Source organism: Barbus barbus, assembly GCF_936440315.1.
Source record: "Barbus barbus genome assembly, chromosome: 30".
Lineage (NCBI taxonomy): Eukaryota > Metazoa > Chordata > Actinopteri > Cypriniformes > Cyprinidae > Barbus > Barbus barbus.
The window spans coordinates 18,928,827-18,948,014 of record NC_136758.1 but is presented as its reverse complement, the minus strand read 5'-3'; the positions used below and the strand labels follow the sequence as shown (position 1 = coordinate 18,948,014).

The window sequence follows — 19,188 nt, the reverse complement described above, 5'->3', positions numbered from 1 at the left end:
GTCTCCTGAGAGCTTCTTTGGCTTTGCAGACAACCTTTTGAAATAAAATAAAAAAAACTGACACAAGCTTTTATAATGCATTTGTGTGTGTATTTCTCTGAGTAATAGCTGTGTGTGTGTGTGTGTGTGTGTGTTGCTGTATGAGTAATAGCTGTGTGTGTGTGTGTGTGTGTGTGTGTGTGTGGGCGGGTGGTACAGTAACAGATGCAGACTCCAAAGACGCACACACAGTGAAAGAGTGATGGAGGAAGGAGAAGAAGAGGAAAGAGTTATTAAAACATGCCAGTAGGGAAGGACTATAGAGAAAGAGGGAGCAATTACAAGTTTTCCATTGAAAACTTGGAGTGGCAATGTTTTTAAGTTCCCCTAGTGGCCTCGGAAAATCAGTTGCTATGACTTCACTGAACCTTCAGGAAACAAACAGCTCGATGACATCAATGTAGTAGAACGAAATCGGATTGGCTCTGATTTGATTGACGTTTGCTAAATCCCGCCTCTCACCACAGTTCATGTAGTCACAAAGACCAATTTTTCACTCAATGTACCACATCTTTCTCTAAACGTGATGAGATAGAGGGTGTCGGAGTACTGCAGCAGGTTAAATTAGTTCAGTGGTCTGCAGAGAAAAAGACAGTGGGAGGAATGCGGACCTGATTAGCATAATCTATTAATTATGCATTAAATGTTTCAGTATGCACTCCGAAGTACCATTACTTGTCATTTAGGAGATGCTTTTACCAAAAGCACATTACAGTACATTAAGTGTGTGGACAGTCTCTAAAGCAGAGCTTCTGCAGTTTGCCCCTGCTGGAAGATGTCGGTACTATGTGGAGAAAAAAGCATGTTTTTCCATTGACAGCCACTGAAAAGTAACCATGTATTTTGATGAAATAACATTTTTGCAATATTTGCCATGTAGTTTAGACCTCCTTGGTGACCAATCTTTCCAGATTGTTATTATGTCAATGAAGTTGGCTTTTACTAAATGTTAACCATTTTTGTGGGATTTTTTTCCCTTTTGATTAGTTTTTATAACTATTTGATATTAGTGATAGGGTTTGGATTCATTTCAGTTACTCACATCTTTTGAGTCCATTCAACAATAACAAAAATTGCTCTGATTCATTCTGAAATTCATTTAGTTACTTTTTTGTGGGTTACATCATTGCACCAGTCGGCTACAACCAATGAGTGTTTTAAAATAAGTATGAGTCATTCACTTCAGATTCACTCAAAATCAAGTTGTTTGTGACCAATTTCATTATTTTTCATTCAAAGTTGCATGTCTACGTGATCTACTAAGAGACTTGACAAATAGTGTCACGTGTTTTCAAAGCAGATTGTTTTTATCTCCATTTTGTCAGCTTCGTCGTTTCTAGGTGTTTTATCAAGTAAAAGATAACAGCAATAGCCTAAAAATTATTTATTAGTTTCAGTAATGTACTTTAAGCGTTTAAAGAGTGTTATTGAGACATTGTATTACATTAGGCACCATAGCAATATATTTCCAGTAGGCTCCTTGAAAATTGTGTATGGTCATCAGTCATTTTTACACATTCATAAATTGGGGATTATGCTGTGTGTAAACCTATAAAACTTCTTGAAGTGCTACACTCTTTTCATCGGGCTGCTTATGCCCTGCCGAACTGAATGTACAGCATTCCCCATCCCATTGGTTTATCGTCGGTCATAATAATTAACAAAGATATTTGATTCAACTTGGTTCACTGAAGCAGGATATTTGTTCAGTAACTTTGACCAGTCGATTAAAAGCTTGCCTATTTGCTTTATTTCTGATGTGTTTGTAATAGTCAGTCTTTATATGCAGGGACACACATATCAATCAGTGCATGACAGTTATCCGTTTGTTCACTTAAAGGATGTAATCAAAAACAATTGTTCAGGGACGAAACATCACTTTTCGAGATATTGTCACAGCCACATACTGAACTGTAAAGCTCTGTCAGTGGACAGTCCCTAAAGAACAACTTGGGGTCCAGTGTTTTGCTCAAAGGCACGATGATTCAGAATCTCTGAAAATCTCTGGTCCGCAGGTTTAGTTCAGTCCCATGAGCCTTTTCCAGATCCAGCTGTCTCACTTTGATATCAGACACATATACGTAGGATTATTTTCAACATGATAGATTTCCACAAGATTCCTCAGGATCTATAGGTATTTTTCTTCTTGCTTGTTTATTTTTCCTCTTCATTGTTGTAACTCTCTCTATAGGCTCCATATTCCTGCCCAAACATGACTTCATTATATGGAGATTTTAATTACCTTGTTACAGGTTATTTGCATATACAGTGGGGTGATGAGTACGCTCTCCCTCTGCGGCTCTCACTGTGTGACCTTTGACATCAGTCAGACTGAAAACCCATGAGAGGAGAGGCATTGTAAGAGGTTTGTTGATCTCAGCTCTCCTATATTCCAGTTAGAAGCAAGGAGAACAGTTATCTCCAAACTAAAAACACACTCAAAAAGTGTATTATCTGCATTTTCTTAAATAAAATAATTAATATTGGATTTTATATTTAGTTAATAACAAATATATATGTATGAATTATATGCCTCTGGGTATAGCTACTTAACAGAGTGCACTACAGTCTAAAAGTCAGAGTTTTTTTTTTTTTTTGTAGAATATTTTTATTTTGTAGAAATGTATATACTTAAATAACTGTTTAATATTTTAATAGATATTAAAAATAATTTATAACATATTTTAAAATGCAACTTATGTCAGTTTCTCTTTTAACCAATGGCACGGGTTTGAGGCAAGACTAGTGAACTGTCAGATGGAAAGTGTGATTGGAGCATTTGTAGAAACCTCTTTATTCTAGTAGACTCATTGCTCTCTCTCAATTGCATTATTGTATCTATCAGTAGAACGGTGCAAATGGCCTCAGGGTCTCCAGGCCAGTCAATCTGTTCCTGTTTGTCATTATTATCACACTAATGAGTAGAATTTTCTCTTAAGCAGTTGTGCTTGCCTTGCACCCTTCCAACGAATCAGTTCATTTATCTTTCCTCCACTTCACACAGTCATTACTTCCTGTGGCAGAGGTGTTACAGCCACATTTGTCTGATGTTGACATGACTTGAGGTGAGCATGAGGATCATCTAAACAAGCTGCTGGGTATCTTTGGTGCTAACAAGAGCAGCAGGGTGGAACAGGGCCTCCATGACTCGTCTGAGGGGCTGCGGGCCGGAGCTGATGGGCCTCATCTGCTCTCGATCCGTGCTGAATTGTTTGGAAATTAGGTGGATAATGATCTGGTGGGATGGGACTCTGCTCTGTTTGATTTGTGTCCTGTCAGTTTGTCTTGAACTCAGCCTCTCTGGTTAGCCAAGTCTCTGCTGAATGTCCAGTAGCTGCCGGGGTCTCGATTAAGAGTGTGTGTATGTGTGTGCGTGTGTGTGTGAGAGAGAGAGACAGAGAGAGAGAGAGTTGTATGCAATATGCAGCTCCGTAGTAGACAGTAATCTGAGGAAAAGTGGATATCTCTGCTCTTCCCAGAAAAGAAATCCAGAGTGAGTACTGGAACGAGAGAAAGAGATGAGAGAAAGAGAGAGAGAGAGAGATTGCTGTTATTTGACCTCTAGTAAATATATGATGGCTTTTTTTGCTAGTATGTAGGAGTATGAGTGTGTTCAATAGAGCAGCAAAACAGAATTGGAAACCTCTGCAAATCCTTCAACAAACTGATCTAGAGACACTTGATAAGGAGGATCAAACACACACACACACACACAAATTAAGCATCTCCATATGTATGTAGAGCAGCTATTGGAGTCAGTTCTAAAGCTCTTATTCTGGAGAGGGGGGGGGGGGGGGGTACACTCTGTTACTACAGTGATGTACGTGGGATCTTTAGAGGAGGAGAGGTCAAGAGGTCAGAGCTGAGAAATGCATCCTTATATGGACATCCAGAGAATCCAGCAGAGAAAAAGACTACAGCACTATGAATGTGTGAGATGAATATCTATGCATCTCTCTGTCTGTCTGTACTGTATACTGGACATTTCAAGTTTATTTGTATAGCGCTTTTACGATACAAATCGTTGCAAAGCAGCTCTACAGGAAATTAAATTTCCACAATATATTTATATATTGCAGAACCTTAATATATTAGCCCGTCCATTGTGAAATTTCATTGGTCCAAAATCCCACTACTCATAATTGTAACATTTTGCTTGTTTCTTGACATGAAGTATTCTCTGACTCTGATAATGTCATGTTGCACAATGTTTTATAATAAAATGGACTTAAAACTTCATAAAATTGTTAAACGAGGAACACCTAGCAACACTAATACACTAACACACTACCAGTTGCCCTTAAAGGGATAGTTCACCCCAAAAAATTAAAATTCTGTCATTACTCTCATGTCGTTCCAAACCCGTAAGACCTTCGTTTATCTTCAGAACACAAATTAAGATATTTTTGATGAAATCCGAGAGCTTTCTGTCCCTACATAGACAGCAACACAGCTACCACAGTCAAGGCCCAGAAACGTAGTAAGGACATCAATAAAATAGTCCATGTGTCATCAGTGGTTCAACAGTAATGTTATGAAGCTACGAGAATACTTTTTGTGCTAAAACAAAAGATTTGAAGAAATTATTGAACAAAGTTGTTATTTTTGTTTTCTTTGCACACAAAAAGTATTCTCGTAACTTTATAAACATGAGGGTGAGTAATTAATGACAGAATTTTCATTTTTGGGCGAATTATCCCTTTAATAGAAAATTAAAAATGCATCTTTCTATCTTTGTTTCCTTTGTTCTTTTTTTCTGTTTTGTCTTTCATTTCTGGACAGGTCTGAATGTCTTGTTGTGTTTCTAGACAGGTGAACTAGATTGAAAGCCACTGAAGCTCTCACACACGAACAGACACATAGCTTTTGTTCATTACAGAGAAAAGTTCCACTGTCTTGTGCCCCCCCCCGTGTGTGTGTGTGTGTGTGTGTGTGTGTGTGTGACATGTACATGCTTGAAGGCATGGATGTGCCTTGTGCTGCCTGCTGTAAGGACTATCAACACACACTGCCTTGTTGAACTGTGTCTACACACCCTCCCATCTGAACATACTGCAGCTCTTTCAATTAATACATTATTAATAATCAGCAAAACAAAGTTCATGAATATTGAAATGCTTTTATCACTAAAGTTTAAAAAGTTCTTTCACTTTACCAGAACACATACACATACATATACGCACACACAAGCATACATTAGTCTCCTGAGGCACATAGCCAGTTACCATTAATCTAATTAACTGTCTCACTTAAGACCTGCCCATCAAAACTTACCCGAGAGAGGACGAGAGAGGAAGACACTGAGAAGAGAGAGAGAGAGCAATAGAGAGGGGCGGGGTGAGCCAGATATCAGCAGACAGAAGCAATGGAGGTTTTGAAGTGCTGTGGTTCTGAAATTGGGCCTTCTTGTCATTTCAGTCTCTTGTGACAGTTCAGACTTGAGAAATTGTGTCAAGAACAAAAATCTTTCATTCAGTTTGGATTCACCTTGACCCGGAACGGAGAACTCAGAGAGCAGAAAAAGTTAACCGAACCAAAGAAAGAAAAGATACAAGATACATCTTCCAAATTAAGGTCGTGGAATGCAGGTTTCCTGGCACTTTTGCACTTCCATCAAATGACTTTAAAAAAACCTCTTGAGCAAAAACTGAAACTCACATGAAAAAAGTGAAAAAAAAATTGTAAGAATAATCACCTCTTTTGGCGTGCATGTAGTCTAATTATGTACAAATCTATATAAATTGTGGCATCAAAAAGTACAAATATACAAACACACACAAATACATATAATACCGTATACAATATATATATATATATACTGTATATGTAATACAACATTAAACATTATTAATTCTATGCTTGTTTTACACTAAATTACAAAATGTGACTTTCTCCCTGGCAACGGGCCTTTCTAAAACATCCACATTAATGATGAAGAATCAGTATTTACCAAAAAAATGGAATTGTAAGTTATGACGCATTTCATTGTGTGATAATTACAGTTTGTAAAAGGACAATGAGCAAATGCACAAAATATGTCACAAGTGGGTGATTCATTGTGTGTGTGTTTTATTAAAGAGCTTGAAAAAATTTTAAACACTCACAAATCAGCTTGTAACGTCAACAAATTCGAATCATTAAAGTACTGAAAATTACATTGAAGATGATGTTTGTGCTTCAGCGCCCTGTAATGCTCATATTGAAATCTTCTCAGTTTTCCATCCCTGTTTTCCCTTCCTCTCTCTTCCCTTCTCTCTCCTTCCATTATTCACTAGCAGGTCTCTGCAGCAAGCTCTCATTTCACCCCACTACACCACAATCAATACCTGCACTGTGTGCGTGTTGGGGCTACATAGGCTTAAGTGAGCATGCAAACAGGTCATAAGATTTTTGCATGCACACTTGAATCCAAGTACAGAGTATATTAAGAGACTGCATTTGCCTACATGAGTTTATGCATTACCTTGTACTTCAGGTCATGTTGAAAAGGGTTTTATTTGAGCTTTGAGACACACATTCGTGCACAAATACACACACTCTGTACTCCTGTACTCTCGGTTTTAATTTTCCATAGTTTAATGGTTTTTATGTTCATCGTTTAATGGTTTTTATGTTCATCGTTCATTATCACGTACAGTCTGAGGAGAAATGCATGTTGTATTTCAGCTGCATCTTAAACATATCCAATCTAGTTTTTGTTTGTTTGTTTTTATGAAATAAAATGTTATTATTTAAATTAAATTAATAATACTACTAATGTTAATATTATTTTATAAATTATTATTATTTGTTATACAGTTTAACCAGAAGATGCTTGCACTGGTATAGCACTTAACCAGGCATATTTAAATTAAATGACTATCATGCCTGTTGCAATTTGGTTAAAACGAGCAGTTTGTGTGCTTTTTTATTGATCATGATCGCAGTAACTCATCAAATGATGGAGAAAAGTGTTCTCTATCCATTTTTAAGGAGCCAGTTCAGGTGTCTATTTTGCAGTAGTGATGCTATACAGTGATTTGCACTGTTACCTGATTTGCATAATTCCTGCAGTGAATCGGCTGCTAAAACAATATTGTTTATTTGCGCAACATGTGCAAATAAGCAGCGTTATCAGCGGGTGCAAATCATTCTCAGTGAATCTCCGCCCTCTGTCTCACCATGGCACAAGTAAAAGAGTAAATACCCATATATTTATTCTATATTCTTTCTAAATATGTTCACACCCATCCACTCGCACACATACACAAGTCAGCTCGTATCAATTTGGTATGGCTCCTCCTTGTGTTAAGGAGCAGACATGATTTGAATTTTAAAGAGGTTAGTACATTACTTCACTCCCTCTCTCTCTCTCGCTCTCTTGTCTCTCTTACATGCGGTGTAATGTGGCCTTTGGTAAATCACACTTGAAAAGTGGCTTTTTTTTGTCTCTTTCCCGGTTGCTAAGCACAGATCTAATTGCTGGCAAATGTTTCTGGACGCTGTAAGTCAAACTGTGTGTGTATGTGTGCTTTTGGCATATAAATTAAGCTAGTAGGTCTGGATCTCATTCCAGTCCAGCTACACTGACCTAACCCTGGTAAACCTGAACATGGAGCAGATGATGGATCAGACCCAAAGGTGTGTTCACATCACTGCAGTCGCTAACTCACTGTAATGCAGCAGCGATGGGTGATCAGCTGCAAGCATTGCAGCAAGACTGTTTGAGTCCAAGCTTCCTGACTGCCCCACAGCTGGTCTATAAAACGTGTCTGCACATCCTCTAGAAGGATCAATCCGAAGATAATTTCAAACAGGAAGCGGTCGATGAACTGTATAAGCTATATATGTATTTTAAAGAGCAGTTTGAAAGTGAATTTGAATTATGTTGTTGTTGTTGTTGTGTGTGTGTCAGGAGCTCTTCCAATCAAGACTACTGCAATGCAGATATGCTAATGAACAGATAATGTCATATCTTTTGTGTGTGTGTGCTGCATTATTTTTCTCTGTCTTTCATAAGACTTTTCATATGTATGATCTTGTGTTGCAGTGCTTGGTTTCTGGTCAGGCATGAATTAGAGCAGCTTTATGTAACACCCTGATCAGAGATTCAAGACCCTGAGCATATCCCACAAACCCCTGCCCGTTTGGCTTAATCTAAAGGACGCTTTGATTTCCTGCAGGCTCAAATTTGAGCTGCTAAAGTAAGACAGGCACTCTCGGAGGGGAATGTGGTACACACACATAAAACCACTGTCATCTAATGTAATGGAAAATAAGGAGAGAAATGCTGTATTGAATCCAAGAGGCTTCAAGGTGTGTGTGTTCATGTCGATCACGTCAAGTGCACTGTGTTTGTGTGTGTGTGTGTGTGTGTGTGTGTCAGGTCACCAAACGTGCCCACATGAATAGTAAAAATTGAGATTGCCCTCATTGTTGAGACGAGCCAATGGTTTGCATGAGGCTTGATATAAGGTACATGCTAAATCATGTATTAAAAAAAACATATATGAATATATAAATGCAGACAGGTTTGTTTGAGAGTTAGATTTAATGAGAAAATAAATAAACGAATATATAAATAAGTTCAGAATGATATAAGTCCACTAGGATAGAAAAAACACTTTACTTACACACTATTTGAACAACCCTTCAGTAAAGAATTGTTTTTATTTTTTAATTACAGTTATTGTTAAACACAAACAGACTTGCTTAATTTTAGTAAACTTTGCTGCTTAATAACAAAATGTACATAGTCATTAACAGTGAGTCAGTGAGTTCATGTAGCAAATGATTTGTCAGACTGAGAGTCCTTCACTTGTGAATCAGACTACCCATCTCACGCTGTATGTTTGTGTTTACATGCAGCTTGATAAATGTGTTTTGTCATCATTATTTCATGATAAACGCATCTTTTTTTAACTCATTGCATTATTTTTAAACTTCGATATTCTCAACTCAGGTAAATATGATTTATTTTGCTGTCACACTGGAGATTCACACTAGTTAAATTGTTCCGCCGCTAAAAAGCGATGCAGGCAACACTGGTTGTGAAAGGTGTGAAAGGATGATCTGACAGTATGTTTAGCAAGGAATTGTGTGTCATGGGGTCACACTTTTTCTCTTCCAGAGCACAAACTGTTAACATGTTTTAACTGGGGTCTGCTTGTGAAACATTATGCTTGTTATGCGTTCATTCTTTTGAACGATAAAACTTCTGGTGCTATTCACAGAGCTCGAGAACACCTCTAATTAACATCTCATCTACAACACACACACTTACTAAATCTCTTTGTTTTCTGTCAGATTCAATAGCCATTGTCTAATACAATTATAAACGTGATACATCATTTGAAATGAGAGAGGGAGATATTAGAGGAGTAATTAAATAAAGCGTGTGTCCAGTAACTACAGATGACAGATGTCATAGACACTTGATAAGAACAAAAGGTACAAAGAATAAATAGAACAATGCACGCGCACACACACACACACACACACACACATACTAAAACGGCATGTGCTGTCATTTTAAAACCTTTGTGTGCGTGTAAAAGCAGTTCTATGACTTATTGATGTAGCATTAGAGCGCTGGCGTGACCTCAGCTGAACCTAACCCACATTCAGATGAGAAGTGAAGAGGGTCATTCCCACACACACACACACAGCTTCCTGCACCTGACAGTGTGGATCTGGAAATAATCTAACACTGTGTTTCTGACAACCAATGGGATGGAAAGAATATGAATTTGTCTTTGAGAAGCGGGAGATAAAGAGAGACAAAAATAGAGGGTGTTTGCATTTGTTTGTCTTCCCTGCCAGCATATGCCAGCATTTGATAACTTTTCTGTCTGTCTTACCTCATTCTTCCATGCATTTTCTTCACTTTCTGTCTTTCTTGCTGTAGCACCTGTCTTAATTGAAGATCGATGACTGTTGGAAGTGATTGTGCGTTTTTGTAAGACACTGTAAATCTGGATATTGTTCAGTTGGCTTGGCACTGATGTTTTATAACAAAAACATTTTACTGAGCAAAGGTTATTTCTTCATAATCACTCCCCACAATTTTCAGAGCTTTATCACATTATTTTCCCTGTAAAGATTATTTAAATTGTGAACTAAATGTTTACACAAACGTGTAGCACAAACAACATTTAATGAAATATTACTACAACGTCAGCCATGATACTTGATATTCAGTGAGAAAAAAAATGTAGGCCAAGAGGGTCGATTTAGATTTCCTGTTGACTTTAATCATGACATCAGGCCAATGTGACATGGTTGGTTGTGGAGATTTTATGGTTGTAATGTTGTGCGCTGCGGGTGCTCTTGGAGAAAGGTCATGCAAACCTATAGCAGAAAGTGGTCTGAATGTGTGTATGAAGGATTTTGTGTCTAGTTCTGAGAAGGAGGTTTGTATTCAGTGTTCCCTCTAAGCATACAGGGCTGGATGTGCAGATGAGGAAGAATTCAGGCAAAATAAAAATGTGAAAATAAGCTTGAGAGTTCTTGAGTCCGAGCTAAATGAATAGACATTTAAACTGGAGTCCATCTGCACATCCATTGATTTTATTTAATATGCAACTAATTGAAGCTGTTATAAATCTTGTAAATATGCAGCGGTGACTAATTCACAAGACACGGACTGCATCTTAGAACAGTACAGATTTTTAATTCATCCAGAAGCCATGCAATATTATTGTTATTCTTACATTTACAAAATCTTGAGATTTTCTTTTTGTAAATAAGACGATGGCCTCTAGATAACTATTAGCCACATTATATATCTGAATATTTACTGTATATATTATTTAACAAAATATTTATTTATATTTATATATAAATAGATTTTGTGGAATGAGTAGAAAAATTAGAGGGATTATAGATTGTATCAGTGTTTGCGAATGTGTATTTACAGTCAGACTTGTGAGGCTGCTCTCTCTTTCTGGCTCTCTTGCATCATCCTCTTATTCTGACGGACTGCCTGTGCATGACTGCATGCCGTTTATCTTTCTTCTTTTTCCCTTGGCCTGTCTTTTCCTCACTCTTTTCTTCCTCTCCCTCCTTCTCTTTCTCTCCCCCTCTCTCCAGCAAAATAATAAAAGTCAGGATAATTGATGACGAAGAATACGAGAAGAACAAGAGCTTCTTCCTGGAGATCGGAGAACCCCAGCTCGTAGAGACCAATGAGAAGAAAGGTGGGGGGCGTGGCCTGATCCTGCAGAGGAAATCACAGATACAACACACACACACAGACACACTGAACACCAGTCCACTTTGAACCTTCTCTGCTCTGGATCATCATCGGGATCAACTACAGGCCAAACTACACCATTGACAGCCCTCTGGCCAGGCCCTCGCGTGTGCTTGCTTGTGTGTATGTGTGTGTGTGTATCATGCATGCATTATTCCAACCCCCTCCTGTTGTCTTGTTTCTGCAGGAAGACGATATCAGTCAAGGTTCTTAATCGAGAGGAATACGATAAGCAATGCAGCTTTTGCATAGAGCTACAGACGCCACTTTGGAGAAGGAGAGGATGGACAGTATACAGAGGTTTCTCTCCCTCTCACAGTGCCTCCTTTGCTTTTTACTCTTCTCTTCCTCTGGGCAGAGTCTCACCTTCTCTCTTTCTCTCCTGGTGTCGGTGTGCTGTCTTACTAATTGAATGACATTTATTCAATTTCGCTGAACACACAACTTCTCGCACATTAACAAATATACATTACACATACAGTAGGAGCCAAATTCTACTTGTTTTAATGTTAGTCAATGATTATTGCTCCAAAACCGATGTAATTAAGACCCAATTAACACAATTTTGAAGTGGACAGAGCTAACAGCAAATATAATGGAGGTAGTGGCCATGTGGCCATATTGCAATCATAATGTAGCTGTTAATCTATGTTTATGCATCCAGTGTGGAACTGCCTACTCACCTGTCAATCAGTCATTGCTCTAAAACAAGGGATTTTCTTTTTCTTTTCTTTTTTAACAAAAGCCTTGCCAGATTCAGAAGAACTTTTTGGTAGACCTTCTCCATGTCTTGCTCTTGTCTTTAGTTAGATACAATTTAAAGTAATAGTGTCTTCTGGTGTTTGGGAGCAATAACATCTATCATAAAAGGCATTGTTATGTGCATATTAACAGCTTTATTTCAATGTACACTACCATTCAAAGTTTGGGGTCAGAGTTTATATTTATAATTTATATAATCTCACCAAAGCAACATTTTATTGATTAAACATAGCAAAAACTGTAATATTGTGAAATATTATTAAAATTTAAAATCATGTTTTCTATTTTAATATAATTTTACAATGTAATTTATTCCTGTGATGGCAAAACTGAAATTTCAGCATCTATTACTCCAGTCTTCAGTGTCAAGTAATATTTCTTCTTATTATAAATATTGAAAATGTTTTAATATTTTATATGCTTTAGTAAAAACCATGATTAATTTTTATCAGGATTCTATGATGAATAAAAAGTTCAGTAGAACAGCATTTATTTGAAATTGAAACATTATAAATGGCTTTACTATCACTTTTAATGCATCCTTAGGGAATAAAAGTATTAAAGGATTAGTTCATTTCCAGAAGAAAAAATTCCTGATAATTTACTCACCCCTGTGCCGTCCAAGATGTTCATGTCTTTCTTTCTTTAGTTGCAAAAAAATTAAGGTTTTTGAGGAAAAAATATCAGGAATTTCCTCCATATAGTGGACTTCAACAGGGACCAGTGGGGTTGAAGGTCCAAACAGCTTCAAAGGGCTCTACATGATCCCAGCTGAGGAATAAGGGTCTTATCTAGCAAAACAATTGGTCATTTTCTAAAAAAAAAAAAAAAAAAAATGTACATACTTTTTAACCACAAATGCTCGTCTTGCTCTAGCTCTAAGATGCACATCCACGACTTCACACATTATATAGACACATTAGAAAGGTTGCGTGTGACGTAGGCAGGAGGACCGAACTCCATCTGTTTTTCTCCTCCAACTTCAAAATCGTCCAACATCGTTATTTTAGCTTTTTTGAAAAGGGGGCGTTTGATTTACTCTTGACACATTCACTTTGTTTGTGCCTTTCTAACGTGATTACATAATGCGTGAAGTCGTGGACACACATCTCAGACCTACTTCAAGATGAGCATTTGTGGTTAGAGATTATACATTTAAATTTTTTTAGAAAATGACCAATCGTTTTGCTAGATAAGACCCTTATTCCTCAGCTGGGATCACATGGAGCCCTTTGAAGCTTCATTGAAAGTGCAGTTTGGATGTTCAAATCAAATGCAGCTGGATTTAATTATACATTTTTTGATGATGTTTCGCCACTCATTCATACAACTTCATCAGTGATTAACAAAAAAACTGATTAAGAAACTCAGATGAGTGGCAAATCGTCTTCAAAATAATTAATAATCAAGTCCAGTTGCCTTTGATTAGCTTTGCTTGTAAGACATGTGAAAGTACCCTGGATGATTTAAAACAAGAGAAAACAGATGGTTTAGTATGAAAGAAACAAAAAAGAAAAGACTAGAAATATAAAGGACAGCTGAAGAGATGGTTGGATGAAAATGAAAGGAACGGATGGCTGGATGGACTGTGCACCAAGCTGTCTTCAAGGACAAAACAAGGAAGAGGGAACCTTAGCCTATTAAATTAATATCAGACAAACATGACTCACTATCTTCATGTTGTGTTTCACGTCTACAGACAATAGAACAAAAATATGCAGCATCTCGTTTAATTACCAAAACTAATCACGATATCAAAATGTAATCATTTCATTTTTAATTGCCCTTACTTTATTACACCGAAGATGCCTAATTTTCTGTTGATCTTTCGATTTACTTCCTATGCATCTTTCAGCTTTTTTTCTGTGGATATATCACACTCGCATCTCAGTGATGCATGCAAATCAACAGTGGGCCTAACATGTTTTACTTTGATTACCAGCTGGTTAAAGATTATTAAAAAAAAATAATAAATCTCAGTGGTCCCAAACCCCCATTACATGTAAGAAATTAAAATCAATTATTATTTTTATTGGATTTAATTAGTAATATTTAATATTGTTTTACTGCTTATATTTCATAAATCAATTCATAATATAGTGATATCTAATAAAGTTTTTATATAAAAATTTTCGTAGTAAATTACATCTCCTGCCTTTTCATTTCTTAGGATATTGGCAAATTAGTTTCTTATATGTGACCCTGGACCAGAAAACCAGTCTTAAGTGTCAATTTTTCGAAAAAAATAAAAAATAAGAATAAATAAGCTTTCCATTGATGTGTGGTTTGTTAGGATCAGACAATATTTGGCTGAGATACAACTATTTGAAAATCTGGAATCTGAGGGTGCAAAAAAATCTAAATATTGAGAAGATCACCTTTAAAGTTGTCCAAATGAAGTTCTTAGCAATGCATATTACTAAACAAAAATGGAGTTTTGATATATTTACGGTAAGAAATTTACTAAATATCTTCATGGAACATGATCTTTACTTAATATCCTAATGATTTTTGGCATAAAAGAAAAATTGATAATTTTGACCCATACAAAGTATTTTTGGCTATTGCTACAAATATACCCCAGCGACTTAAGACTGGTTTTGTGGTCCAGGGTCACATTTTTGTTTTCTGTATAGTTACTATCATAATCTATGTGACTGACTGCAGAATCTGTGCATGACTTCAGTCAAACCCGATTATTGTTCATCTTGTTCCTCTTCAGTTGTTCTCCAGCCAGTCTATTTTCAGCTATTCATTTTATCTTGACTTGTTCTTCATTACTTAGAATTGTTCAAACAGATCCATTACAGTTTGTCTCATCAGTTCTTGTTTTTGATTTAGTGAGTCCTTTTCAATCAGCCAAGCAAGATACAACTCTTTAAAATGAGAGGCTGTTATACTGTACATGCTAAAACTATAAACAATGCAGAGGCGAATTAGTGTATAAGACTCAAAAAAAAAAAACCTTTGTGGATATAATGCAACCAGAGGGACAGAAACAGAAACACATGGTGATATGTGAATGTTTTGTTACCTCACAAATCAACAGGCAGAAAAGTGAGGAAAACTGAGTAATTCATAAAAAAGAGAACTTACGGTCTCAGAAAAAGATGAACAGATTACACTGGAAAAGATGAACATAAAATATTAAGACAGAGAGGGAGACAGTTTAGGCTACAGGAACGAGTTGCTCTGCCATTAATCTGACAGAGAATCTTGCGCCGGAATCCTCCACTAAATGCCTCAGGGTTCATTTGTGGCTTGAGATTTATTTGTTCCATTAGATATTTCATTCGTTTATGCAGCGATTTCTGCCTATGAGGCTCATGTTTGTGTTGAGCTTGGGAATGTAGTCATCATAACATTGTTTTATGACTATTGCTGTTGTTGGCGTAGCCGTTATGCCAGCTGAGCTCATGAGTTTAGAAGAAATATTAAATAAATGAGACAGAGAGAGAAAGTGATAGAGAGAATATATGTGATAGGAAAAATTACATTTCCACTGAAATCACCATGGTGCTGCCCAAAGGATTTTCATTTTCTCCTTTCCCAGGCCTTCCCTTTTGTCTGTCCACATCAGTGTGTGCATGTGTTTCTACTGTAACCTAATAGTTTTCCTTTCCAAACCTCATCATACACTCCGTGCCTTTAGGTCTGCATCTGCTGCTTTCCTTTGACCCTCTCATTTCACTGTGTGTGTGAATGTGGGTGATTGATTGGGCTAAACCCAGTCACATGGTCAGGGGTTGCTTATATCACACACTATACTTACCCAGAATCCCACTTGGCCCATAGAAGGTTCATCGCATGAAAGAAATGAAGAAAATATCCTGCCCCTGACATATTTCTCATATACAGGGTCACAGTGGTCTGTGTGTATTCAATTATAAAATTGTTTCATGAAATGGACCCATTTTCTAAATTTATCAACAAATATCTGTGATTTTGACCTTTTAGAGGACTTTCCACCACAAAGCCAAATTCTTGTGTTCACTGTAGCATTTTCATGAAATGGATTTATTTACACAATCCAGTTTATCCACAGAAACCTATTGATCCACAAACACGATGATCATTTGAAATATAAGGTGGCTGGTTTGGCAGATTTGTTTTCTACTCTCTGACTGGTGCTTTTGTTTTCAGAGGAAGAGAAAGAGGCGGGGCAGGAAGAGGCGGAGCCTCTGACAGGCGAAGAGGAAGAGGAACGACGTATCGCTGAAATGGGGAAGCCAATGCTAGGAGATCACCCTAAACTGGAGGTTATCATTGAGGAATCTTATGAATTCAAGGTGGGTTAATTTAGCTGCATATTTCCCATTTATTCATAATCACATTAAAGCAACTTTCACCCAAAAATGACTGTCACATATACTAACCTTGTGTTGTTCTAAACCTGTAAAACACAAAAGAAGATATTTTGAAGAATGTTTTAGTGTACATGTGTCCGTACAATGAAATTCAAGATTGTCCGATGTGGTTTTGCACCCCTTTTGGCTTTCATTGCTTGGACAAACATTTCTTCAAAATATCTTTTGTTATGGTCTTCTGAAAAAAGTTCAACAGGTTTGTAATGACATGAAGTTTGAGTGGATAACAACAAAATGTTTCATTTTTATACAAACTATTAATTTACATGTATATAGTATATTGACATAAATTTACCACTTTAGCCAATTATAATGTCAAATGGTAATTATAAGCTCCCATTAAGTTATTTACTGCAGTATACTTTAAACATGTACATTTATTATTTTTGTAGATCATTTTCACTTACCAAATAGCTGTTAATCTTTGCAGTGCACAAACATGACTCTAGGTTGCTACATTTAGAATTGACTAACTAACTTTTTAGGTCACGTATAATTCAGAAATACCTGTTTTTCTGTATAAAAATGTGTTGTTGCTTATGGAAACACACAAGACACTATCGTTCTGTTGGGGAAGTTCAGAGATCTTAAACGTTGGCATATCATCAATCGCCTCCACACACTTCAGGACGATCCACATGCACACGCGTGCACTTTAGCCCACACGCACTCGCCGTGCTGAAACGTACACACTCTCTGATCCCACACACACTTCACAGCGGGGCAGGCCAGAGAGCAGTCAGAAGCACTCGATGAACTGTGGTCCACCACGTCTGAAGTGTGTTTATGTTTGTTCATTCCTGTTAAGATGCACTGGAATATAATGAAGCGGCCATTCATTTTCTTTGTGTGCTGTCTCTCACTTTTCTCTATAGAATACAGTTGATAAGCTGATTAAAAAGACAAACTTGGCTCTTCTGGTTGGCACCAATAGCTGGAGGGACCAGTTCATCGAGGCCATCACAGTCAGCGCCGGTGAGTGTTTCAGTTTGTGAGGAACATTGGAAGGTCTGATTTAGTGATTCATTAAAAAAGAACATCTCGTTCGAGATGATAATCTCTCGTAAGTGTCGACAGAAGTGCCTGCAAGACTTTTATGTTATTATTGCTATTCTAAAATACAATTTTAGTTAAATTCTACTAACCGTTGTCTCGATTGGGTTATCAGGGGTGTCTAATCCTGCTCCTGGGGGCCATCTTCCTGTAGAGTTCAGCCTGCACTAATACACCTGCCTGGAGAATTCTAGTAATCCTAAAAAGCTTGATTAGCTGGTTCGAGTGTGTTTAATAAGGATAAAGCTAAGCTCCGCTGGAAAGTGGTCATCCAGGAGCAGGATTAGGCATCAGTGGGTTATATAGATTGCATCAGATGTTGTTGTTTATGGTTTCCATTTGAAATTTCAAAAGCGCTGGTACTCTTAGCTGTGAAGCGCCCCCTGGTGGCTGCTGTGTTTCTCAAGAAAATCTGTTTTACAGCTTCAACTTTCTTGGGGCTACACAAAGGAGTCTTCATTCTCTGTGCAAAGGAGAGAAAGAAAGTAGATGGAGACAGAGAAAGAGAAAACGAGAGAGCGATTTTTTTTGGTTTGTTTTCTCTGAAGTAATTAGCACTCGCAGCACGACCTCAGAGAGACTAATGATCATAGAGGCTGCTTCTCTAGCCGTGTAAGTGTGTGTGCATGTGTTTGTGTGGATCAGGTGTTGGTGACTTAGTGATTCACACTTGAACACCTCTCAGTGCGCCAATTTGTGCTCTGGGGCAAAGCAAGGTTAAAAGCCTGTGTGTGTGTGTGTGTGTGTGTGTATGTTGCTCTGTCTGCTGTCAGAACTGACCTGTAAGCACCAGTACAGACCAAGTCTTTTCATAAAGTATCTACAGTGATGTTGGTTGTTTTCAACCAATCTTTTTTTGCATGTTAAATATTCTTTAATGTATGTAAATGAGTTGAAAGGGAAATTTCTGTCATCATTTACTCACACTCATGTCATTCCAAACCCATATTACTTATATTTGAAGTATCTGATTTAAAGTGTGATTTGTTCTTGTGAGTCTTTTCCTTCAAATCTTATTCAGATTTGTTGTGTCAAGACACATTTTTTGGACTTTGGTAGCCACTGGTCGCCATTCACCTTCATTATGGAAAAAAGTAGTATGAACATCCTACCTAACATCAAACATTCATTAATGATTGCCATCATTGACAGATGACAAATGGAAAACTGGATTATTTTTTTATCTAGCGCCACTGAGAATGGAACAGAAATTTCTCTGGGACTTTTTATCAGGACACGCAGATACACACATGCACATATACGCAAGTGTACACAGATAGGGACAAAGAAGCATAAAAGGTCTGCAGCTAATGGCAGTAAATTGAAGAGTTTAAAGTTTAAAAGCTTTGCTAAATGTCAGACTCTGCAGCATAGCGAGATGATTTATATCGAAAGATAAGGAGAGAGTAAACACAACACCGAGTGTGTGGGGGTTCACTTATCTATAGACTGGACACAAAATTGTCGCCAGAAGTTACATGTGACGCAAACCTCCCTTTGGAGACATTTGAAGATGTCCTTAATTGGACATGATTCATGAAGGTAATAATGTATATATATATATATATATATATATATATACACACACACACACACACAAAATTCAACTACAATTCAAATTATGAATATATATAGTATAATAGTATATAAACAATATTAACAATAATAATAAAAAATAAAAAGTTTACATTATATGTCTATAGCATGTCCTCATTTAGGGCAAAACAATTGCCA

At 37.1% G+C, this 19,188-nt stretch overlaps 1 protein-coding gene across 2 annotated transcripts in view; it reads left to right on the top strand.

Moving 5' to 3' along the window:
* slc8a1b (solute carrier family 8 member 1b) overlaps positions 1–19,188 on the top strand; it is a 96,784-nt gene that overhangs the window by 66,615 nt on the left and 10,981 nt on the right. The window contains exons 3-5 of one of the 2 annotated variants that reach the window (XM_079386173.1): positions 11,110–11,216; positions 16,178–16,323; positions 17,277–17,376. In XM_079386173.1, the coding sequence (XP_079242299.1) occupies positions 11,110–11,216; positions 16,178–16,323; positions 17,277–17,376 (353 nt within the window). Of the gene's footprint in view, positions 1–11,109; positions 11,217–11,459; positions 11,573–16,177; positions 16,324–17,276; positions 17,377–19,188 lie in introns of both variants that reach the window. The other variant, XM_079386172.1, reaches the window with a different exon arrangement.